The 27107-nt window shown below is 43.3% G+C and overlaps 1 protein-coding gene across 1 annotated transcript in view; it reads right to left on the reverse strand.

The window, feature by feature from the left end:
* Positions 1-11541: 11541 nt before the first annotated feature.
* Positions 11542-27107, reverse strand: part of UBE2Q2 (ubiquitin conjugating enzyme E2 Q2) — a 129553-nt gene continuing 113987 nt past the window's right edge. Inside the window, exon 13 of the mRNA XM_082252847.1 lies at positions 11542-12078. Within this exon, the coding sequence (XP_082108973.1) occupies positions 12047-12078 (32 nt within the window). The 3' untranslated portion in view covers positions 11542-12046. The remainder of the gene's footprint in view (positions 12079-27107) is intronic.

Here is a 27107-nt window from a genome sequence, read left to right on the forward strand (position 1 = left end):
GCCTTTTGGACATGATGTTGATACAGATCAATATAGGGTTTACGCAACTGACCAATAGATACTCAATGACCTGATATGATGTAATCAATAGCCCTATAGATGAGCTGTGCTGCTTATAGGATGTACGCAAGTGACCAATTAACAATACTCTCACTGATATGCAATCAATAGCCCTATAGATGGGGAAAGATGTAATAGGTATACAGTATACGCAATGACCCAATATGATGTAATTGATATATATAGATAGATAGAGATAGATAGATAGATATATGTATGGTATATGATCTACTATGGTATGCACTACTGAATATACTTCTCACTATCGGATCTCTGAACTTATAAAAAGCACAACTCTCTCTCCCTCCCTACACTGCTAGGAAAGTAGGAATGTCTCACTGCACTGTCTGACAAACTGCATAGAAACGATTCCCTCCCTGCCTCAAAACACATTCCTGTCCCTCCCTACACTGCTAGGAATGTCTCTCTGCACTGTTTGACAAACTCCAAAAAAAGCTACTCTCGCCCTGCCTCAAACGCGTTCCTCTCCCGCACAATCACTACACGCTGCGGGGGCAGCCTTTATGTAGTGTGGGGTATTTTCTTGGCCCCTGAGCCATGATTGGCTAAAGGCAGCCTGCTTTTAGTCCACTCATGGCAGAGATCATTTGATTGGCCAAAGCATGAGGACAGGGTGCATGCTTTGGCCAATCACATAACATGCTGCGCGCACGCAGTGCATTACGGGATCTCTAATTTCCCGCAAAGGAGCACATTTGTTCGTCATTCGACGAACAATCAAACGACCGATGCTCGAGTCGAAGTTAGCTTTGACTCAAACTCGAAGCTCATCCCTAACGAGAGGCTGATTTACACTTGAAGCAGCATGACAATGATTAGACTGGGGAGTGCTTCCACCTACAAATCTCAAAAGGCAGTTTAGTGGACAGTTGCACAGAGGTAGTTTTGGGGAGGGGGGAGATCCATGTGCGTCCAGGTACAGCATTGAAGTTGCCCATAAACAAAAATGTTTGCAGGGCAGTGAATGGATATAATGTGTATATACTGGAGAAATTGTGGATGGAAGGCAGATAGATGTACACATTCACCTTTATATATTCCTTAGGCCAAATTAGTAGTACCACCAATACAGGTTATTTAGGGCCCAACCGGCACCAACCATACAAGAAGGGTATTATTGATTACAACAGTATCCCTCCCCTTCCTGGAATATGTCAAGTCGGTAGAATGGAGGGCTATATGAACCCAGGAGCCTTTTTAAAGATATGACAAACCCCCCCATTTCACATATTGAAACATCAGGGGGCTTTAAGCCTCCCAATATTGAGAGAGAGAGAGAGAGACTCCACCTCCTACAGGAAACACAAGCACACAAGTTTAAAACAAGCCGCCCTAGGCTGCCCCTTCAGTTGTATAAAGATTTCCTTGTTGTCCAGCACACATGTGCTGATATATGGACTTAGTATCTCATTTCTATAAGGGTGGGGGTCTACTGTCCTGGAGGATTCCTGGAAAAGGAGCCATCAGGTAATAACTCCCTTATTCCCCAGTCATCCTCCAGGACGGTCACATGAGACCCCAAAGATTCATACCTAGGGTGGGACTACCGCTTGCAGGACCTTACGACCAAAGGTTAGGTCTTGGGCGGAGACCAGGTCGATCCTGTAGTGATTCACGAACGTGGAGTCGCTGGACCAGATGGCTGCTCGGCAGATCTGTTCAATAGATGCCCCAGCTCTTTCTGCCCAAGAAGTGGCTATGGAGCGTGTGGAATGAGCTTTTATGTTTGTTGGTCTGGCTGATTCCTGGCTGTCTGTCATTTCTTTCTTGAAATCCGAAAGATCCTTAGCTAATGGGCTTGCTTCCTCGTTGACTATCTTTTTAATGCATTTACTGCATAAAAGTTTGTCGCTTTCTGTTGGCAGTTTTGTGCCGCATGTGCGGCAGTATTTTCTCTTTTTTGGATTATTCAGACTGTCCGTCTGTTCCTGGCATTTGGTCTGCAGGGATGCAGGCGGAAAGTAGGGGAGAGAGGAAGAGTAGGTGGGAGAGGATTGGGTGAAAGAAAAAACCAGGGGTAAGCAATTTAGTCTTACTTCTGTGAGTCCCTTCATTTTTCTATTTGCCCCTTGCTCACTTACCGAGTGAGAGCTGGGGCTGGGTTCTGCAGCCTCTGGCAATATGGTACGGTCCTCCGCCATTGTGCCGCCTGGAGGGGTTCACTGCAGGATTTGTACAGTTGTATTCTCCTGAGGTGACCGCTGCTGCTTTGTTTGGGTTGCTTTTTATTTTTAAAAATTTGCGCCAAAACGTTCCCCGGGTCCGCCCAGTGGAAGTAAAGGCATTTTCTGCAGATTGTATGTGATTTGCCCTAAACCAAGATGGCTGCCGAGGCACTTCCTGTGCGGGCGCCATCTTGGTGATGTCACTTCCGCCTCGCTCCCTATCCGTGTTTCTTACCTGAATCCCCCCTCCAGGGCTGCCGAAAAGGCCGGCCGTATAGTTTGCCTTTTCCAAGATGGCTGCCGAGGCACTTCCTGTGCGGGCGCCATCTTGGTGACGTCACTTCCGCTCCCGGCGTCCCGGAAGACAGAGAGCCTTGCTGTTTGTGCTGGGAGATGTATCGGCCGTTGTCATCTCCCTGAGCCCGCCCGGAGGCTGCCGAAATGCCGACTGCACCGGGGAGAACCGCCTGGAGTCCCGGTGAGTGGCGTCAGGGCTGTGTAGCCATCCCCTACTTAGCCTAAAGCGGGGATGGCCTCTTTTAGAAACCCCCTTTTTTTGGTCCTTCCTCTGTAGCTTACCTGTCACAGGGGAAGGTTGCTGTGGGGTTTGTGTTGGGGCTGTGCCCCCCACTTTTTGTCCCCCTTTCCTGTGCCTGGGACTGACGGCCTCGCCAGTCATGTTCAGTTGGTCTCAGGGGTACTCAGGGACGCCTGCCCTGGGTAATAAGAACCTGTTTCCAGGTCCGAAAAAAACAAACTGGGGAGATATCCCCTGGTGCTGTGTTTGCGGGACGCAGGAAACACAAGAACTGAAGGGGCAGCCTAGGGCGGCTTGTTTTAAACTTGTGTGCGTGTGTTTCCTGTAGGAGGTGGAGCCTATCTCTCTCTCTCATGTGACCGTCCTGGAGGATGACTGGGGAAAAAGCAGCTTATATCCCTGCACAACAAACTTAAAAAAATAAACTAGTGCAACTTTTTGCTGTCCCTGCTCATTCAGAGCAAACCAAATGGGTCTTTAAAGAGCTACTCAGTTTCCTTTACAGTTTCAGGGATTTAGTCTTTTCTTGAGGGATGATTCTCTGGCAAAACCTCTACCTACCATATACAAAGTCCTTCATCCTAATATACATGAGGGCCTTGACAAGCTTCTAGGAGTGCTAGCAATGGGAGGTTCTGAAGCTAGATTTCAAGGACTGGGAAGATATTTGAGATTTAACCCATGCAACAATTGGTCTCTACAGAGATCAATTGACCCAATTTAAAATTCTACATAGGGTATACCCCCCCCCCCGAAAAAAAAAACTGCACAGGATTTTTCACACACACCCATCAAAATGTTGGCATTGACCCAACCAGATTAAACATGCTTTTTGGGAATGGCCAGTCATTAGGCCCTTTTGGGCAGATGTCTCCAAGTTCTGTCGCAACTGCTTCGGTGCCCTTATTGATATCTGTATACTGGGTCTTGTTCATTTACTGGCCATGTCCAGAGCAAGGAGAACTCTGTTGGGACAGTTACTGTTCTACACTCGCAAGTCTATTCTCATTGAATGGAAATCCCCTCAGGCTCCTACATCTGATTTCTGGAAGTCCATAGTTAATTTTGGTGCCTTCAGTGGAGCAAAATAATTTGCCCTAGGGTGTGGGTTAGCAACCAGTAGATCTTGGCCAGGTGACTAGTAGATCACAGTCTGGGCTTGCTGACCTGCCATTCCAGAGCATCAAGCAGAGTGCAATGTAGAGGGACGACTTGTAAAGCTGGAGCTGTATTAGGGAGCAATAGGCCTCTGTAGTGCTGGCTCCTGTCCCAATGCGGAGTGATACCAACTGCACTCCCCTTCTTATCAAGACTAGTCTCCAGCGTGGTGCCAGCAGCAGGAAAGAAGAAATCTTCAGATCAATGTTAAACAATATACTGAGCACAATAGTATTGGGCTGCTTTCACTCACATCGCAGGTACAGTATACCTGCAGCTTTCCTGCTCTTAGCCATAGACTTCTATTATATCCTGCAGGTTTGGTGCACTTTCTGAACCTGCAGGATATAATAGAAGTCTATGGCAACACGCAGCTAACCCAGGAAGGTCGCAGATGCATGGATCTGTACCTGTAGTGAAGGTAAACCACAGCATAGCAGCCTTATTGGGGGTTTAGAACAGTAAGGGTTTATTTGCCTTTGTAGGATGGTAAAACCCTATAGTTAAGACGTGTTTTTCTCACCCCCTCCCCAACCACACTCTTTGCAGCTGCAGTGGCCAGGGATGTACACGTCGCAGCAGGTGTTACAGGCCCTGTCATGGTTGGTGGGTGGGTGTAGTGCCTGCCAAGCATGACCCTTTCAAGTGAATGAGGCTGCTCTGCAAGTGCCCTGCAACCTTGTGCAGTACAGCAAACAAGGGTTAAAGCAGCGTTTTGTTGCTCACCACCTGCTTTAACCCCTTGGACCCTGCAGAAGCATGCAGTCGTGGAGCACTTGCAGAGTAGTCCCATTTACTTGAAAGGGTCATGATTGGCAGGCAGTAGCACCCACCAAAAGCAACAGGGGGCTCAATTTCTGCTGTGGCATGTGTACCACTTTGGCTGCTGCCACAGCAGCTAAAGGGGTTACTCGCAAGTGCAGCAGGCAATGCTGCTTCCCTGAATGACCACCAGATTTAAACCCATGATACCTGTGCAATGCACACAATTGCAACATGGTAATATGGCAATTGCAGGTTTAAATTAGGTGTGAATACAAAAAAAGGGGTTTGTATTCTAGAGGGTAAAGCCCCCCAGTGATACAAGAAAAGTGGTTATTACAAGACAAGCTTGACAGGGACTGATGGCCAAATGCATGATTTTATTGAAATGTAATAAAAAAAAAGAGCCAATGTAAATACAAATCTAGCCATGTTGAAAACCACAGTATTTCAAAAATAGTGTCCCAAACAGCCAAATGCTATATAAAACCACACAAAAACAGACATAAAACAAAAAGTCACTATATAGCATCCGGACACAGTGAGGTATCAGGAATATGTATGTTAGCATGGCAAAACCGCATATATGTAGCAAAAATATCCCTGTTCTATGCTGACTGCATATTGCACTTAGCCCTTGAACGGCCTATTAATAAGAAAATGCAGATTCTATTGCATGCACGGTCATCTGATTGAGTCATTTCCTCGTGATCGTATGTAGATTCAATGAGTGACATCTCACTCAAAATGATTACAGATGCATCACAAGGTTACAATGTACACCAAGTAAGAAAAGTGAGGGGAGAGTAAAATGAAGTACTGGAAAGGCAGCATCCGATAGGCATATCTAGGTAGTTAAGGCTGTCTTAATGGAGAGCGAGTTGGGCTTACCACATCCGATCCAATGCTGGGATTAAGATCCAGTAGAAGTGTAGTCATTATGGGGTGTTACTGGCAGTCCAACTCCAGCTCATCCAGTCCATTAATGGTGCATGTTCAGCTTGTATTCCGTAATGCCGTGTAGCCCACGCGGTATCAGATGCTCCTGGACGTATATCACAGGCAAAGTCCACTACCCTCTACCGGTCCGCCAGACTTGCTTCCATTAGCTCCAAGGAAAAGGTAATTGTAGATCTGGTATGTAACCCTTCACTTGTTACAAAGTGTCAACTTGGGCTTCAACTGTCAGTGTCCATGACACATGTCAACGCGTTTTGCTACGTGCTTGCGGAGCTTCTTTAGGATACCGTTTCCTCCTCTGTGCTCTTCTAATATATGTCTTTTTCGAAAGAGGGAGCTGCTCTTTGTCTTAAAAGTGACCTTGTCCTCAAGACCTATTCTTTGTTCGTGTACAGACTGAACATACAGACATTCACGCATCATTGATTTGACCAAATCTCTTCCATTCTTTTGTATTTAAATTTAGTTTGGAATTCAGATTTACAATTAGAATAAGGGTCCATAACAGAGAGAGAGATGGTAGCATTATATGGGTTGGATTATTCAGGGCAATTTACATATCTCCATTAGTAGTTCATAAGGGATTATGGATCTGCCTTAAGCACCACTTCTCTATCGATTTTATTCCTCCTGAAATACTTGGGAAATTTAATTCCGTATTTAGCCCAACGAGAATTCAAGACTTGAGCTTAAATAGCCACTATTTTTCTTTTAAAAGAACATTATCAAAGTCTCCCCTGTTGGGTTACCGTTTTAGTGCATAGATACCCTTGACCTTCATGCCCTCCAAGCTGCCCTCATGGACCCTTTGGAGGTGTCTAGCTAGGTGTTTCTCAGGGTCTCCTTTTCCCTCGTATGCTCACCTTTTCTGAGGCGTAGTTGTCACTTTGTTTTACCAATATAGATAATCAAAGTAAGTGCAGCACTAAACCAAATCATAAAATAGATATCCCATAATAAACTGAACAAAAAATGTGAATATATACAATAAAATGATAGTGCAGTCCAAAAATAAAGTCTGCAGAACAAAAAAAATACACCCCAGTACAGTGAATAATCGCAGAACAGGGTAGTGCCACCTTCTGTGCTCCAATCCTCAATGTGAAAACCTTCCACCACTTGTAAAAATGACTGCTTACCATGACATACTAGTTCAACCACGTTTTAAATGCGTCCAACGTTTCCACAGGTAACAACGCGATTAATCCTCTCCACATAGATTGGTGTCAAAACAGAGAAAGTTTTACACTATGTGGAGCCTCTCTCTAAAATTGTAGGAAACCCTACTGCTTGGAGTCTTCTAGTACCACTCCTGGACACATTCAAATGTGGTTGACCCAGTATCTGTACGGGTAACTGAGCCCATATGTTCTGGTAAAGCAGTCATTTTTACAAGTGGTGGAAGGTTCACATTGAGGATTGGAGCACAGAAGGTGGCACGACCCTGTTCTGTGATTATTCACTGCACTGGGATATCGTTTTTTTATGGTTGATATATATATATATATATATATATATATATATATATATATATATATATATATATATATATATATATATATATATATATATATACATACATACATACATACACACACTCATATATATATATATATATATATCTTTATATTCACATTTTTTTGTTCAGTTTATTATGGGATATCCATTTTGCAATTTGGTTTAGCGCTGCACTTTTTGATTATCTGTTTATTGCAATGACATTTCTATTGTAGTGCAAGCAGCTAGAGATACATTAGAATAAGCACAGTTTCTGCACATTTCACACTTTTTACCAATATAGAACTTATCGCATAGACAGATGAGCATATACAGTATCTCACAAACACATTTTTGTAAGTATTTTATTATATCTTCATGTGACACTGAAGACATGACACTTTGCTACAATGTAAAGTAGTGCGTGTACAGCTTGTATAACAGTAACTTTGCTGTCTCCTTAAAATAACTCACAGCTATTAATGTCTAAACCGCTGGCAACAAAAGTGAGAACACCCCTAAGTGAAAATGTGCAAATTGGGCCCAAAGTGTCAATTTGCATGGCCACCATTATTTCCCAACACGGCCTTAACCCTCTTGGGCATGGAGTTCACCAGAGCTTCACAGGTTGCCACTGGAGTCCTCTTCACGACGACATCACGGAACTGGTAGAGGTTAGAGACCTTGCTCTCCTCCACCTTCCATTTGAAGATGCCCCATAGATGTTCAATAGGGTTTAGGTCTAGAAATACGCTTGGTCAGTTCATCACCTTAACCCACTTCTTTAGCAAGGCAATGGTAGTCTTGGAGGTGTGTTTGGGGTCGTTATGTTGGAATAAAGCCCTGCGACCCAGTCTTCGAAGGGAAGGGATCATACTCTGCTTCAGTATGTCACAGTGCATGCTGGCATTCATGGTTCCCTCAATGAACTGTAGCTCCCCAGTGCCGGCAGCACTCATGCAGCCCCAGACTGACACTCCCACCATCATGCTTGACTGTAGGCAAGACACTTGTTTTTGTACTCCTCACCTGGTTGCCACCACACAGGCTTGACACTATCTGAAGCAAATAACTATCTTGGTCTCATCAGACCACAGGACATCGTTCCAGTAACCCATATCCTTAGTCTGCTTGTCTTCAGCAAATGGTTTGTGGGCTTTCTTGTGCATCATCTTTAGAAGAGGCTTCCTTCTGGGATGAGAGCCATGCAGACCAATTGAATACAGTGTGCGGCGTATGGTCTAAGCACTGACAGGCTGACCCCCCCCACCCCTTCAACCTCTGCAGCAATGCTGGCAGCATTTATAAGTCTATTTCCCAAAGACAACCTCTGGATATGACGCTGAGCACGTGCACTCACCTTCTTTGGTCAACCACGACGAGATCTGTTCTAAGTGGAATCTGTCATGTTAAACCGCTGAGTGGTCTTGGCCACCGTGCTGCAGGTCATCTTTATGTAGAACAATTATTTTTTTTCAGATCCCCAGAGTTCTTTGCCATGAGGTACCATGTTGAACTTGCAGTGATCAGTAAGAGCGATAACGCCAAATTTAACACAACTGCCCCACATTCAGACTTGAGACCTTGTAACACTAACAAGTCACATGACACCGGGGAGAGAAAATGGCTAATTGGGCCCCATTTGGACATTTTCACTTAGGGGTGTACTTTTGCTGCAAGCGGTTTAGACATTAATGGCCATGTGTTGAGTTATTTCAAGGGGACAGCAAATTTACACTGTTAAACAAGCTGCACACTCACTACTTTACATTGTAGCTTCAATGTTGTCACATGAAAAGATAATACACTTTTGTGAGATACTGTATATACATACACACACGCAAGTGTGCACTGAGATAGGGTGAACCTTGTATAGTTGAAAAGGTATTGAGTGAACTTTCCTCACTAAGTCTCTATTCACAAACAACGTATGGAGTCAGCCTTCTAGAAATTAAAGTGGCGTTCCACCCATTTTAATAAGTTTAGATGTACGTAATCCCCTTTAAAAATGCTTTTACCAATGTAAACAAATTTTTTTTTTGCAAGAAAATACCTTTTTTTTCTTCTTTATTCATCCGCACTTTCAGGTCCGGCCGCATATAGGCGATTACGTCCCTAAGTACACCAGGTTTACTTAGGGATGTATTGATTTGAGTCTGTGCTCCGCCTCCTCTCAGTGAGCTCTACGGGATGTAATGCTTTCAGTCCAGGCTCCTTGAGAGGAGGCGAGACAGAGCGTAGCACGGACTCAAAGCAATACATCTCAGAGCTCACTGAGATGAGGTGGGGCAGAGCTCGGACTCAAATCAATACATCCCTGAGTACAGCGGGTGCCAGTGTAATAATGCGAGATTGTTACTAGGCGATTCGCAAGGGCTGCTGGGATACATCCCAGCAGCCCTTGGGAATTGCCTATAGGTGGCCGGACCCGGAAGTGCGGATGAATAAAGAAAAAAAAAGGTATTTCCTTGCAAAATAAAAAAAATAGTTTACATTGGTAAAAGCATTTTTTAAAGGGGATTACATAAATCTAAACATTTTAAAATGGGTGGAACTCCACTTTAAGCAAACTTCTTTTCAATTTGCAAGTCACCCAATACAAAAGAGATTTCTCAAAACCTTGCTATAAAACATGAGGGGCTTTCCCATAGTACCATTGAATGCAGAACCACCTTCTAGTTTCAGTCCTGTAAAAAACTCAGACATTTCTTTCAAACGCTTTTTTTTTTTATTTGACGAATGCTAAAAGATTGTTAAACAAGCAAGAGGGAAATAATTCATAACTCAGATTCAACAGGTTAAATCTTAAAATGGTTTAATCATAAACTTGATGCAAGTTTACAGATTACTGTACATTGCCAAATAAGTTTGCAATGAAAAAAGAAAAAAAAAAAAAGAAAGAAAAAAAAAAAAAAAAAAAAAAAAGCATGCCAAGTCAGCAACCTTCTAAACTCTAAAAGTCAATACCATACCAGTTTGCTGGTTCCTGCCTTTTGTGTGTGGTTCTATGAAAGATGTTAAACAAGGGCCTTGTGAAAAACAATTGCACAGGCACTAAATATAAATTAAAAATTGGGGTGTGTGTAGGGGAGAGGGTGTTTCTAGTCAAACTCTGAAAGGTATTTACATTTTCAGAGAAGCTGGAGACTCACAAACGTCATAGGTTTGACCCAATAATAGAACAGAGAACAGTATTGATGGGAGCTGTGTGTCACATTGAAAGTTAAGGCAAGAACAAAGTTTTTAATCAACTTGTTCTGCATACCAACCTTTCAAGAGGTAAACGTATACAAGTTACAGGCCATGTGATTATCCTAAAAGGCCCAGTATAAACTCTCATTATTAAATGCTGAGAAATAAACCTGGGTACAAGAACAGAAGGTAACCCTACAACCAGCTAATTTGTAAGGCAGACACACATGGATGCAAGCTTTAGTAGACAATGGGTCTATTCCACCTTTCACAGCTTTAGATTTGAAATGTCAGCAACTACCAGAGGGTTTTCCCCTTGAATATGTATATTACTGTTACAGAGCAATGGGAAATTAAAAAACTTGCTCTAGGTGTAAAATAGAGAAAACAATGACTTAGTTCACCCCATTGAACACAAAAAAGGCATCAAATCAAGCAAAACCTCAGCTTTAATCCTTACTATTCAACAATAGGAGTAACGCTTACTTACAAACTAAACAAAATTTGGCAGGAAAAGGGGAAAAAGAAAAAGTAAAAAAAAAAAAAAAAAAAAAAAAAAGGGCTGACAAGTGTTTTCTTCAAGGTCACAATGTCTTCAAAGCCCACTGTGCTTGGTAAACCAAGTTCTACGGAATTATACAATTCAAAAATGATGCATCTTTATTCAAAAATGTACACACAGTTGCCTAATCTTATGTGCCAATTCTTAGTTCACAGAATTCAATTGCAACAACCCGTTAATAAAAATGCAATGCTAGGAAAAAAAAAAAAAAAAAAAAAAAAAAAAAAAAACTTAGTATTCAATGACTTCAAGCCTCAAACTGATGTTAAGGAAGGAAGGAAGGAAGAGGGTGACCGAATTCAATCTTAGTCTGACAATTTAGTTTTTGCCTGAATTTAGTCCTACAGGGAGGACTTTACCAAAGTGAATAATGTACAGCCTACGATCAGGCAAAAATGATGGCATCGTAAACGGTGTTTAATTCAAACCATGCTGATTTCCAATAAGGGAACTAGAATATAGCTTTTTGACCATTTTCAAACACGGAATTGAAAATGTTAAGGAAAAAAAAAAAAAGAAAAAACACAATGTTTTTATCTATTTCTTTTGCAATGTTTTAGCAATTCAATGTAGGTGTTAGGAAGGCCCAGTAGTATTTTACATCATATATTATCCAGACCAGTATGTTTCATGGCTTTTGCAAACTTTAACCTCCCTTGCAAATTTTGGCAATTTGTTTCCAAATTTAATTTTAGATGGAGAGCCCAAGTCATTTCTTTTACCCAGTTCTTAAAACATCTGTTTTAAACGTATGAAACATTAGTTTGGCTTTAAATGATACTATACAAAGTAATTTATTTTTGCAGAGCAAATTCTGCAAAAGAAAAACAACAAAAAACACATGAACAAAATGAAGTGAAAGCAATTTACAAGTCTAATAAAAGAGGAATGGATGCACTAAGCTAGATCATCTGATTTAAATAGGATGATAAAATATCTGGAGTGGCCTCTTCAGTAAAGGCAGCTGCTCTCAGTCCCAGAGAAGCAGATGTGGTCTAATATACAGGTCTGACAGTTCCTTTATCTAATAGCTAACATATGCTGTACAGAGGACCCAAGGGCAATATTGGATCTGTGTTGGAAAGAAGTAGAAAATAAGTTTGTTTAAATCTTGGTCCAAGGTGTTTGGAGTTACCCATCTTCTTTTGGAGGAGTGTACCAGCCTAGAGAACAGAAAAAAGTAAATGCAACCATGTTATTCAATTATGAAAACAGAATTTTAGCCATATTTTAAGAGCTATTTAGGAGCACATATACAGCCAATTTTAAGAATTATAACCTCCAACTGAGCGAAGAAAAAAAAAAAAAAAAAAAAAGCAAAAAAGCAGCTGCTACATTCTGTATAGAACTCAAACCCCATGCTTCTTCAGCAGCTGCAGAATTAATTGGCAACAATAAGGCTCACATCTGCCTGCACAACTTGTGTGATGATGAATTATCGCACCTGTCAAATTTTGCCCCAAAAGGGTGTGTATGTATGCATGCAAGGCTGGCCATACATGTCCAACTTTTGTTGTACAATTTTCTGTCAGATCTACCACAAACCACATAATGTGGTGTCAAAGCTAAACACATTCACTTGTATCCAATTAGGCAGGCCTTCGTACTACATACTTGAAGGTAAATTTCAAGAAAATCTGACAGAAAACTGAAAGAAAATTGTATCATGTATGGCCAGCCTTAGTAAGTTAGGGACCTTCGATTGTAAAGCTCCTTGCAAGCATGGGCTGATGTGAATAGACAATTCAAGTGCTGTGTAAATTGTCTACGCCAAAAATACCTGCAATATGTTAACCTCAAAAGGGCTGATGCTTTACTACAGCATTCCAAGTGAAGGGATAACCATGGGAGTTTTCAAAAGCATTCCAAGTGAAAGGATAACCATGGGATTTTTGACTTGCAGTTAAATCCATTTCTCTGATGTTCATTGACGGACACAGCTCCTGATATTCATAACCATTGGGGTATACTGCCCCCTACAGGAGTAGGACACTAGGCAGAAAATAATTCTGGCTACACCCTTGGGCAGTCCCAGGGAGTATACTCCCTCTCTCTGCAATAGCCACTCCGTTTCGTTACAAGCAGTGTCAGGAGAATTCTAACTCCACAGAGGGGTGGGTGCTGTGTCTGTCAATGAACATCAGAGAAATGGATTTTACTGTAAGTCAACAATACAATTTTCTCTTCCGTTCACTGACGGACACAGCTGATATTCTTAATCATTGGGACGTCCTAAAGCAGTGTTAAACATGAGGGGTGGGAACGACGACGAAAATTCCCAAGGCTAAACATTAGCCAACCAGGCAACAGGAGCTCAACCAAACTGGAGCCTACCAGAAAAAAACACCACAACCCCTTGAAAAAGGCTCCAGGAGCGAGCCGAAACGCGTTGGGACGCAAAAAGAGGAAAACTCTCTTAAACGAAATAGAGAAACTTCCTATCTTACCTAAGTCACTATTTACACACTGTCACTATTCTATCATTTTCCTCACCCTTCTCACTCAGGGGTCTACAACCCCTCACCACTACCATTGTATAATGTATATATATATGTTTTTTACATACAGTAAACAAATTTATTTTTACTAAGTACTGTACTCATTTCTACTATCTACACCTTGCCCATAAAGTCCCACCAATTTCTTAGGCCTGAGGTACCTAACCCCACAAACAACACCACAACCTCAAAGAGGATCAGGTCCTCTATTAAACAGCAGCTTGCAAAACCCTGCGCCAAAAGCAGCATCTTTAGATGCCAACACATCCACTTTATAAAACTTTGTGATGACCAGGCCTTGCAAACCTGCGTCACTGATGTTAGATGACAGAAAGCCCAGGAGGCACCAAGTGCTCTAGGAGAGTGCGCCTTGACAGGGAAAGGAGGAACCTGACCCCTGATGCAATAAGCCTGAACCACCGTCTGTGTGATCCATTGGGAAAATGGTCGCAGAGGAAGCAGACAACCCTTTGAGGTCCATCTGTTAGCACAAAGAGTGACTGCCTGAAAGACTCTGTAGCTGCAAGGTACACCCCAATTGCCCGGACCACATTCAAGGCAATTTCCTTTGGGATGTTTAGGCCTGGGACACAGGGAAGGCAACACAATGTCTTCATTCAAATGAAAATCAGACAACCTTTGGAAGGAACGATTGACAGGGGCGAAGAACCACTTTATCCCTGTGAATCACCAGGTAAGGTGAACGACAGGATTACGCCGCTAGTTCAGACACCCTGCGTGCATTGGCGATGCTAAAAGAGCCACCTTCTGAGACGGCGAAAGCAGGGGAATCTCCCGAATATTTTCAAATGGAGGCTTCTGTAGAGCTGAAAGCACCAAATTAAGACCCTGAGGCGGCAACGGAGCCCGCACTGCAGGAACCAAATGTCGGACACCCTGAAGAAAGGTACGCACCAGGGAGTATGTGGCCAAAGGTCATTGGAAGAAGACTGCTAAAGCAGATACCTGGCCCTTGATGGCACTCAAAGCCAGCTTCTGTTCAACCCCCATTGAAGATCAAAAATCTGAGCCACCGAGGAAGAACCCCGAAAAAAAAGAAAAATCACACCACACAATGTACGTCTTCCACGTACCATGGTAGATCTTACTAGAGGCAGATTTCCTAGCTTTTAATAGTGTAGGAATCGCCAACTCAGATAAACACCAATCCTTCAGCATCTGGCAATCAACAGCCAAGCAGTCAAAGCCAGCGACTGCAAAGCAGGATGGAAGATCAGTCCTTGGGACAGCAGAACCTCCCTGAGAGGAAGATGCCAAAGAACTTTGGCGACCAGCCGCACCAGATCGGTCTACAAAGCCCAGTGAGGCCAGTCCAGAGCCACCAAGATGACTGAAATCCCTTCTACCTCGATCCTGTGTAGAAGACTTGGCAGAAGCTTGAGAGGAGGGAAGGCGTAAATCAGACGATACTGACCCCCACTGGGCCACTAGCGCGTCCGTGGCGTCCGCCAGAGGATCCCTTGATAGAGCTACAAACCTCTACACCTTTCTGTTGACCCGAGACACCAGCAGATCCACCTCGGGGGTGCCCCACCAGAGACATAGCTGATGAAACCCCTCCGGATGAAGGGACCACTCCAACGCCTGCCGACTGAGGTAATCCACCTGTCAATTTTCAACCCCTCGGAATGTGCACAGCGGAGAAGGCTGGAACGAACCATTCTGCCCAACTTAGAATGCCAGGTACCTCCACTTCTTGTGTCCCCCCTGGTTATTGAAATAAGCCAAGGCTGCGGCATTGTCCGATTGTCTTCAGGGTTGTCCAGTGTGCATTCAATCTGTCCAATAATCTAGACACTGTCTGATCGCTCAGAGTTCTAAGACATTGATTGGGAGTCTGGACTCTTCCAGTGTCAAGATCCCCTGAGCAGAATGCTTGCCGAAGACGCCTCCCCAGCCAGAAAGGCTGGCGGCATCTGTGGTGACCACTAATACAAGGGGAGGAAGGATTTTCCCAGCCAAAGCGCTGGAGAATGAAGCCACCATATCAGGGACTCCTTCGTGCCCCGACTCAGCCGGATCTGATTGTCCAGAGACTGCAGAGTCTTTTCCCATTTGGTCAGAATTTCCCTTTACATGTACCTCGTATGGGACTGTGCAACAGAACCGCCTCAAAGGTCACCATCAGGCCCAGCACCCGCATGCAAGTCCGGAGGGATGACCATTTATTGGACAGCATGAGGCAAATTGCAGCCTGCAATTTCTGGAGTTTTTCCAGAGAAAGGAGCACTCTGGCTAAGGCTAAGAGTCTCAGAGTCAGGCCCAGATATTCCAGCTTTGTGGACCGAATCAGAGCAGACTTCTGAAAATTCAGAATCCAGCAGAACTCCTGCAGAGTTCGTATTGTGATCTCCAGGTTCTCCACCAGAGCAGAGGGAGACTCTGCTCACAGGGGGGAGATCGTCCAAGTACCGCAATACCCCATTGGCGTAGCAAAACTAGCACCAGGGCTAACACTTTGTGAATAACCCGAGGAGCAGATGTGGGACCAAACTGATATTGCTCCTCTCCCACAGCAGAAAAGCAGAGAAAACACTGGTGACTGGCACATATTGGAATAAGAAGGTAGGCATCCTTGATACCGATAGAGGCGAGGAAATCCCCCCCGATGCAATGGACCCCCCCATTCAGAAATTCTGTACTTGCACAAAGCAGTTTAGCACCTTGAGGTCCAAGATTGGACGCACTTTGCCTTCCTTCCTGAGAACTTTACAGGTTTGAGTAAAAACCATGAAAACGTTCTGAGGGACAATCACCCCTTGAAGGAACAGGTCTTGTACCGCCCCAAACAGGCCCTGTAAGCGGTCTGGAGACAGGCACAAGTTGGAAAGAAGAAACCTTGCTGGGGGACAAGAGTGAAACTTGATCTTGTAGTCGGACTGAATGACTTTGTGGACCCAGGTGTCTTGTACCTGGGAAGCCCACAGGTCCGGAAACCAGCGAAGATGTCCCCACTACCCCCGATACGGCTGAGGGCGCACCTTCATGCAAAAGGAGCCTTCTCTCCGGGTCTGGAGAAACCTGCTCTTGGCTTGCCAGACCAGGTTCGTTTGGATCCTCCAGAAGAGGCCCTGAAAGGCTTTGAGCCCTTGTCAGTCAACCCTGAGGGACGAAAAAACTTCTTATGAGCTGAGAAGGAAGGCCCACGTCTGACGAGGTTCCTTGCCCTTTGTAGCCTGTGGAAGAAAAGTACTCTTTCCCCCTCTGAGACCTTTAATGATGTAATCCAGGGTAGCTCTAAACAGGCAATCTCCTTGAAAAGGAAGATCAGTCAAGGCGTTTTCTGAAGTCTGATCCGCAGACAGTACTTGAGCCAAAAAACACGCCGAAGGACCACTGCCAAAAGAGGCGAGCAATCAGGGGAGCCGCATCCAAAGAGGCATCACAGATAAACTGCAGCCCCCGGACAAGCTGGTCCGCCAGCTTAGCAAAGGCAGGGGGAGCTGTTCCCCCTCCAGGTCAGGGTGTAGGAGCTTAGCTCACTCGGTCAGAGTTTGCATCACTAGGGCAATGGGGAATACCAGCCCCACTGCCGAAACAGCCAGAGTGTACATAGTGCGGGCAACAGCCTAAGCCTTCTGTCAGCTGAATCCTTAAAGGCCAGGAACTCTTCAACCGCTATCATGATTGCCTTGTTTAATCTTAAAACCGGAGGGTCCACCACCGGTGGCACAGTTCACTTCTTAAGAAGGGACTCCTCCTAGGGGTAACGCCTAGTGAAGCGCTTAGGGACCCCACAGGGACACTTTGGTCATGCCTACTCTTTAGCGAAAATTCTGTCAAAATAGGCAGGGAAAGAAAACACTTTAGCTGCTCTGGATGGCTTGTTGGCCTCTTGGTCGCCATACCCAGAGATGTATAGTAACGAAGTAGAACTAATTAAGTACTGTACTTAAGTACGGAAATGCGGTATCTGTACTTTCCTAGAGTAGAATTTTTTTCTCCTACTTTACATTTTTTCGATGATTTCGATACTTCTACTCCGAAATTTTTGTTTTGTGCTGCATCGTTACTCGTTACTTTTAAAAAAAAATTACCACTGCCAGAACAGTACATGGCAGGTTGCATATAGCTCAAATAAATGTGTATAATGTCATTTGTAAATCAGCGCATACGAAATTAAAGGCTGTGTATAATAAAAGCTGCTATACCAAATCTTTCCAATAAAAAGAAAATATGAAACAAACAAATAAATGGTGCTACAGCTCTTAAAGTGCATCAAGAAACTACTAACAAACACAACTTGGCTGTGCGAATAAAGTGTTTGTGCAATTGATATATCATCGTTGCCCCCAGTGCCCTGCCCACACTCCACACAGTATCAAAAATAAAGTGACATGAATGTGCTAAAGCCTAAATGCAGTGAAAATAATTATTCCCACAATGTAACAGTAAATTCAATTCATATAAAATATGACAATAAATCACAATAAAATAAGTTATGAAATAAGTTAGGTCAGGTGCGTGAAACAAGTTGAAGTGTGTAAACCTATCTATAACGAAAAGTCCATAAATGAATTCCAGTGTGCAAATCTAAAGTGTCACTTCACTTGTCAGATGCTTCCACCTCCTTCAGTGCTCGAGTGACCGACCAACACACTTAATGGTGGTGGCACTGGTGGATAGCGTCTGGGTGGCACTGTGGCACTGACTGCACTGGTTCAAAAAGCCATATATATTTAATTATTTCAATTCTCAATCCCATAGGTCCTCTCCTCATAAGATAATAACTTGGGTGATGAACTTCTTGGCGGCCCTGGCAGGATGACGGGGACACCCGCCACTTCTGGAGCCGAGCCGCTGTGATTCCCCAACATGTGACAAAGTGACAGCCAGGAGATCTAGTGGCTAGTAGTGCTCAACAATACCGCTTTTATATATAAAAATGAAATAAAATATACTGACTCGCAATTTAGTAGTAGTAGGTAGGGTGAAGCAGTAGGCAGCACAACTCAATTCAATCAATCCCACAGCCTCGCTCGCGCCGCGGCCCGCGGAATCACTGTCGTCATGATCATCAAGTTAAGACCGCACTGGAGGAGCCGTGCTGCCGTCTTCCCGCTCGAGGTCTCCGCCTCTAAACGTGTTGTGTGTCACTCAGACTCCACCCCTTAGGGCCCTTACTGAGAGGAGTTGTGACACGGGCGGCGGGACGCGGGAGCAGGACTCGGAGCATTTTCTTCGTTATCTCATCTTCTTCTCTATGAGTGAGGTGGACCGTGGAGAGGGCCTAATCCTTGCCATGGCAAATGTGCCATTTGAAAATCAAATAATCAATATAAAATATTAATATATTATATACACACGGGTCATGGGTGGCTTTTTTGAACCAAGAAGAGGGAGACTGACGGCTATGATGATTATCCAACCATCCATGGTCCATAAGTGTTGTGTTGTGGTGGTGCCTGTGCTTCCTGCGGCCTGCCTCTGCGGCTGTGCCTGCACTGCAGTGGCACTTGACTTGAGCAAAGCAAATGAGCACTACTAGTGTGAAGGACAGGTGGTGGAAGCATGTTCTGACAAGTTCTTATAATGAAAATAATAGACAGCTTTTTGAACCAGTGCAGTGCCAGTGCTACTAAGGTGAGAGGCAGAGAGAGAGGCTATCCAGTCCACCACTTTACTTGAGCAGATCACAGAAGAAAGGTGGAAGCATCTGACAGAAAGTGACGAGCACTTTTTAGATTGCACACTGGAATTCAGTTATGGACTTTTCGTTAAGTTTAGTTTACACACTTAAACTTGCACCTAACTTATTCACAATCACAACTTATTTTATTGTGGTATTGTCATATATATTTTATATGAATTAAATTTACATTGTGGGAATAATTTGCACTGCATTTAGCACAGACATGTCACTTTATTTTTGATACTGTGGGCGATGATTTTGAAATATATATATATATATATCGAGTAAACAGTAGTAGTACAATTTGTATAAAATTTATTCGCATGTATAATTATATACAGAGATTTGAGTGAATTAATGGGTTAATTACTACATCCAAACGTGCGGGGTTGCGATGGGAACCAGCTGCGCGCCCTCATACGCCAATATTTACTTAGGCTCATGGGAGCAAGAATTTCTATCAAGCGAAGTAAACACCATCTATACTGACAAGATTCTCATATGGCAAAGATATATTGACGATATATTGATTATTTGGAACGGACCAGAACACATGATACTTGAGTTATTAACCAAGATGAATCAAAACGATTATAACATGTTTTTCACAATGTCATACAACAAACACCAAATATCGTTTCTTGATACCCTAATATATAAAGACCCCACAGGAAAAATCTCCACCACCCTCTATAGAAAGGAGACAGCAGGCAATTCCATTCTTCATGCCTCAAGCTTTCATCCACAACCCCTCATTCACTCCATACCCTACAGCCAATACCTCAGAATCAAGAGAAATTGTAATGATCCAGCCAACTTCAAATTGGAAGCTGATGCACTCACTTCCCGATTCCTAGAAAGAGGCTACACCAAAACCTCTCTACGCAAGGCATACAATCGGGCCAACAACAAAGATAGAGAAATGCTTCTCTTCAAAAACAAGCAATCCAACAAAACTGGAATTGATACTCGCATTATCATCAGATTCACCAACGAACACCAGGAAATTAGAAACATCTTTACTAAGAATTGGCCTATCCTTATGGAAGAACCCAGCACCTCAAAGTTCTTACCACACCACCCACCTATTACCTTTAGGAAAGCAGGTTCCCTCCAACAACAACTGGTACGTAGTGAATTCCAGGAAGGATCAAAAAGAGACCCATGCAAAAACAAAGGCACCTTTCCATGCGGAGACTGCGCTCAATGCCCTGTCATCCGCCAAATAACCAATACTATCTTACCGAATGGAGAACCATTTCAACCCAAGCACTTTTGCAACTGCAAAACCAAAGGAATAATATACATGATGACTTGCGAATGCGGGTCCTTCTACATAGGAAAGACCCGACAGGAATTTGGGAAGAGGGTCAACCAACACCTCCAAACTATGCACATTGGCAATTTCTATGTGCCTTTAGGCAGACACGTAAGGGACAAGCACAACTACAAAATGCCCAAAACTAACTTCATGGCCCTGGACAGGATCCACATCCCACTACGTGGGGGGGACTGGAACAAAACGTTATTACAACTAGAAATGCGCTGGATTACTCTTCTCAAGGCCACCATCCCACCAGGGCTAAATGAAGCCCAAAGTTATCGTCCATTTCTCCCAGGTTTCTCTTCAGGCAAAAAAGACTAAATTCATACCAAGGAAATCCACCTCCATTTAGACCAACCTACTATTGGCCATTTTCTGGCCATCCTACTCCCCAATACATGCTGAAAACATGATACTGGGATACCTGACCATAGAATACCCTCCCTACTCGGACCCTATCCAGACCGTCCCACATCCCCTCTCTCTTCATGATTATTATTGCTGCAACTCTATATATATCAATATATATTATATCTTGTTTATTCAATTAATCCTCTTCATATGTACTTAATTGGTATTTACACGTCTGTACATATACTGCCATGACACTGTTCATCCACCTTTTTTTTGCTTATTTCCTGCACTCCAGGAACTCCCGGCACGGAAAGCCCCGATTCCCCTTTTGGATCGGGGCATTTTTAAGCCAATCGGTCGGTCCTGCACCCTCCACTATCCCCCTTGGGATTTTTTGGCTTTCCTCCGTGTCGGCGGCCGCAGAGGCACGTCCGCACGGCTACAAGGGATGCCGCATCTGCCGCGTGCAGACGCATCTCACGTCAGACCACGGACACCGCCCATAGGCGTCACACAGCGCATCACTGCGCATGTGCGACAGCCTTTAAAAGGCCGGGGAACACCTCCAGATCCTCAGTCTCTCCCGGATCGCAGGAGGACAGGACCTGGAGGCAACATGCTGCAACACCATACCAATACCTTCTACAAAACGTAAGCATGGACTTGAAAAGATGTACCAACATCTCTCCATCAAGTCCTTACTTTTCAAACCTTCAGTACTGCATTCAAGGATGTTTATTTAATTTTACCTCAAACCATCCTTTACTTTACTATGCATCTTTCTTATATACTTTGCACCTCAGATGACTCCCATCAATGTGCAAACACCACAGATGATCTCCATCAATGTGGAAAGGTATACACTATAGCCACATTGAACTACATTGGACCAGAAAACACGTGGCCCAAGAAGTAATTATTATTATTATATTTTTATACTACTTTTCACCAACAACTCTTCAGGTTGTTTCACTTGTGGCTCCAACTACAACTATACCGCACTTTTCTCACCCAATACAGCATTGTTCCTGCAGCTCCTGGAAAAAGTCTGGGAAAGCAATACTCCAGAAAGTGGACAAAAAATATGTATGTTTATCTACTATTCTCTATATATAACTTAAACTTGAGCAAATATATGCTACTATTTCTGACAATTCATTGTACTTATTCCTAGAATCGGTAACATCCTTGATAAAGGCCGCTATTAGGCCGAAACATGTTGGAATACCGATCAGGCCCCTCTCTGCAACCATCTTCCCATTCTTTGATATGAGGAACAGCAGAGCAGGACCATCTACCTTTCTTGTCTAAGTCACTATTTTTCACGTGTAACCACACCTACTACTCTTTTCTCTTCACTATCACAATGGGACTTTACCCATTAATTCACTCAAATCTCTGTATATAATTATACATGCGAATAAATTTTATACAAATTGTACTACTACTGTTTACTCGTTTTACTCCTGCCCTTAAAATCCCATACCTGACCTGAGGCACCACAAATCGACAAACTATACTCTCGGGATGGTGGCAGAAACTATTTCTTTCCCTTCCAGTTAAGATCCAAAAAACATTTCTTCAACTAATACCCCGGATGGATAACACATCCACAGCCTCACGGATCTCTGGAAATACTTATTATCTTACAAACTTATTTCTATGGTCGCTAAGCAGCAATAGCACCAAACCTACTATTCCCAGGCAAACATAGCTTGCGCTGTGGTACTATCCACAGTCTCAGCAAAGCCCTGTTGATTGCCTGTTCCTTAAAGCAACATCCTCCTTTTACTCAGCGAGGATGACCGAAGAAGAAGGAGAAAAAGATGTGGGGGACCTGGTTGGTGATGAATGGGAGACTCTTATGTCAGGCATCCACACCAGCTTCAAAGCCAAAGAACAAACAGAATCCGACATCTTGGCATTATTCCGAACATTACAAAAACACTTGGAGAGGAAGTCGGCACTACACTGGCACATTAAAACATTTGAACGCTATATTAGCGAGAAGATTAACCCGGTGGGATTAAGAATCCAAATTTTTCCCACTATGGAAAATGTCACAACTCAACTTAAAAAAGAATGGGAAAACCAACTTAATGAGTGTTCTAGGAACTTAATGATTCTTCTACAAGAAGAATATCTGAGACAAATAAAAACCCTAGATCTTGACATCAAAAAAACCTATGAACAAATGGCCCCTCTCAAAAAAGCTCAACTATACAGTGAACAAGAAAACAAACTTAAATCACACCTGGAAGAATATGGAAAGGACATCCTACGGAAAAAAGAAAGAAAATACTGGCGGGACAAGAATGCTTTCGCCCAAGGCAGAGCTTACAAATGGACAAATCAACGAACCAACCGCAGAACCCAATATGGCAGACCTTCAGATAAAACAGGACAACATTATTATTCATCAGACTCATCCTCATACAATTCCGGCCCTGACTATCATAGAAATAGAAGAGGACCACCTCCCAAACAACAAGAACCGCAACGTAGAACAGATGAGGAAAACACTCAGGAAAATGAACCCCATTTTCAAGGAACCAATATGGCATATGAACAAGCCACACAATCAGGGAACACAGACCAACCTCCCAAAGCGTACAACATGTTTACACGATCAAAGGTCGACCAGAAACAACAGAGTGTTTTTTTAGGGAAAACGAACCCCAAACCCCCCAGGAAACACCAATCGGAGAAGAAACAGGAGGAAGAAAAACGGTAATAAACCTATCATCCCACATACTAACCAAGGAACAAAATGAAGTGCTATCTCTAGGCCTTTCCTTTTGTCCCAATACATGCCTAGATAAGTTTGAAACCATTAAAGATGTCAACTTATTTGCCAGAAACCTACTACTCAAAACTCTTTATCACAAACAACCCCAACCACAAGCCACACCTACACTTACAGCGGCTGAATTCAGAGCCATCCGGGACCTCAACCTACTACTCCAAGAAAGTGACCTAGATGACTGGGATGATCCCAGTGAACCAGACCAAGACTCTGACAATGAGGAACCAGAAGCAACTACAGATATACCTACTTTCAAAAAGAAATCAAATAAATTCCCTTCCTTTAACACCAACCCAGCAATCGCACTGTTTGTGCGACAAACCACAAAAGACATAGAAGCAATCAGAGAGAAAAAACATATGTCTAACCTGACCAACAAACAAAAACGAGCTCTTCAAGAACTCAAAAATAACGACACAATTATCATCAAGCCATCTGACAAAGGAGGCAATGTAGTTGTTATGAGCAAAGAAAAATACAAAAATATGTGCCACACAATACTCTCTAACACCAAATGTTACAAACAGATTGCCCCAATTATGATCAAATCATATGATCAAATCTTCTACACCAAAGTGGATAATGCATTCCGGGAAGGTACCATTTCCCAGAACCTATGGGAATATATAAAGACACCACACCCCAAAACTCCGACATTATATGCACTACCCAAACTGCATAAAAACATGGATGACCCACCTGGAAGACCAATTATATCCGGGAATGGAAGCATCTCAGAGTCCATGAGTAAAGTCATTGACCGATACTTACGTCCTCATGTCAAAGACCTGCCTTCTTACACTCAAGACACACTTCATCTTCTCAGGATACTTAATGACATCACCATACCAGAAGAAACCTACCTAATCACGATTGACGTGGAATCTCTATACAACAACATACCTCACACCAAAGGAATACAAATCATCGAAAAAACACTTCGCTGCCACAATCAACGTGATCAAAAATTCAACCTGTTCATTACAGACATGCTACAATATATACTCAATTACAATGTCTTCACATTTGGTGGCAATTACTACATCCAAACGTGCGGGGTTGCGATGGGAACCAGCTGCGCGCCCTCATACGCCAATATTTACTTAGGCTCATGGGAGCAAGAATTTCTATCAAGCGAAGTAAACACCATCTATACTGACAAGATTCTCATATGGCAAAGATATATTGACGATATATTGATTATTTGGAACGGACCAGAACACATGATACTTGAGTTATTAACCAAGATGAATCAAAACGATTATAACATGTTTTTCACAATGTCATACAACAAACACCAAATATCGTTTCTTGATACCCTAATATATAAAGACCCCACAGGAAAAATCTCCACCACCCTCTATAGAAAGGAGACAGCAGGCAATTCCATTCTTCATGCCTCAAGCTTTCATCCACAACCCCTCATTCACTCCATACCCTACAGCCAATACCTCAGAATCAAGAGAAATTGTAATGATCCAGCCAACTTCAAATTGGAAGCTGATGCACTCACTTCCCGATTCCTAGAAAGAGGCTACACCAAAACCTCTCTACGCAAGGCATACAATCGGGCCAACAACAAAGATAGAGAAATGCTTCTCTTCAAAAACAAGCAATCCAACAAAACTGGAATTGATACTCGCATTATCATCAGATTCACCAACGAACACCAGGAAATTAGAAACATCTTTACTAAGAATTGGCCTATCCTTATGGAAGAACCCAGCACCTCAAAGTTCTTACCACACCACCCACCTATTACCTTTAGGAAAGCAGGTTCCCTCCAACAACAACTGGTACGTAGTGAATTCCAGGAAGGATCAAAAAGAGACCCATGCAAAAACAAAGGCACCTTTCCATGCGGAGACTGCGCTCAATGCCCTGTCATCCGCCAAATAACCAATACTATCTTACCGAATGGAGAACCATTTCAACCCAAGCACTTTTGCAACTGCAAAACCAAAGGAATAATATACATGATGACTTGCGAATGCGGGTCCTTCTACATAGGAAAGACCCGACAGGAATTTGGGAAGAGGGTCAACCAACACCTCCAAACTATGCACATTGGCAATTTCTATGTGCCTTTAGGCAGACACGTAAGGGACAAGCACAACTACAAAATGCCCAAAACTAACTTCATGGCCCTGGACAGGATCCACATCCCACTACGTGGGGGGGACTGGAACAAAACGTTATTACAACTAGAAATGCGCTGGATTACTCTTCTCAAGGCCACCATCCCACCAGGGCTAAATGAAGCCCAAAGTTATCGTCCATTTCTCCCAGGTTTCTCTTCAGGCAAAAAAGACTAAATTCATACCAAGGAAATCCACCTCCATTTAGACCAACCTACTATTGGCCATTTTCTGGCCATCCTACTCCCCAATACATGCTGAAAACATGATACTGGGATACCTGACCATAGAATACCCTCCCTACTCGGACCCTATCCAGACCGTCCCACATCCCCTCTCTCTTCATGATTATTATTGCTGCAACTCTATATATATCAATATATATTATATCTTGTTTATTCAATTAATCCTCTTCATATGTACTTAATTGGTATTTACACGTCTGTACATATACTGCCATGACACTGTTCATCCACCTTTTTTTTGCTTATTTCCTGCACTCCAGGAACTCCCGGCACGGAAAGCCCCGATTCCCCTTTTGGATCGGGGCATTTTTAAGCCAATCGGTCGGTCCTGCACCCTCCACTATCCCCCTTGGGATTTTTTGGCTTTCCTCCGTGTCGGCGGCCGCAGAGGCACGTCCGCACGGCTACAAGGGATGCCGCATCTGCCGCGTGCAGACGCATCTCACGTCAGACCACGGACACCGCCCATAGGCGTCACACAGCGCATCACTGCGCATGTGCGACAGCCTTTAAAAGGCCGGGGAACACCTCCAGATCCTCAGTCTCTCCCGGATCGCAGGAGGACAGGACCTGGAGGCAACATGCTGCAACACCATACCAATACCTTCTACAAAACGTAAGCATGGACTTGAAAAGATGTACCAACATCTCTCCATCAAGTCCTTACTTTTCAAACCTTCAGTACTGCATTCAAGGATGTTTATTTAATTTTACCTCAAACCATCCTTTACTTTACTATGCATCTTTCTTATATACTTTGCACCTCAGATGACTCCCATCAATGTGCAAACACCACAGATGATCTCCATCAATGTGGAAAGGTATACACTATAGCCACATTGAACTACATTGGACCAGAAAACACGTGGCCCAAGAAGTAATTATTATTATTATATTTTTATACTACTTTTCACCAACAACTCTTCAGGTTGTTTCACTTGTGGCTCCAACTACAACTATACCGCACTTTTCTCACCCAATACAGCATTGTTCCTGCAGCTCCTGGAAAAAGTCTGGGAAAGCAATACTCCAGAAAGTGGACAAAAAATATGTATGTTTATCTACTATTCTCTATATATAACTTAAACTTGAGCAAATATATGCTACTATTTCTGACAATTCATTGTACTTATTCCTAGAATCGGTAACATCCTTGATAAAGGCCGCTATTAGG

This window comes from Pelophylax lessonae (assembly GCF_965119305.1).
Source record: "Pelophylax lessonae genome assembly, chromosome: 4".
Classification (NCBI taxonomy): Eukaryota; Metazoa; Chordata; class Amphibia; order Anura; family Ranidae; genus Pelophylax; species Pelophylax lessonae.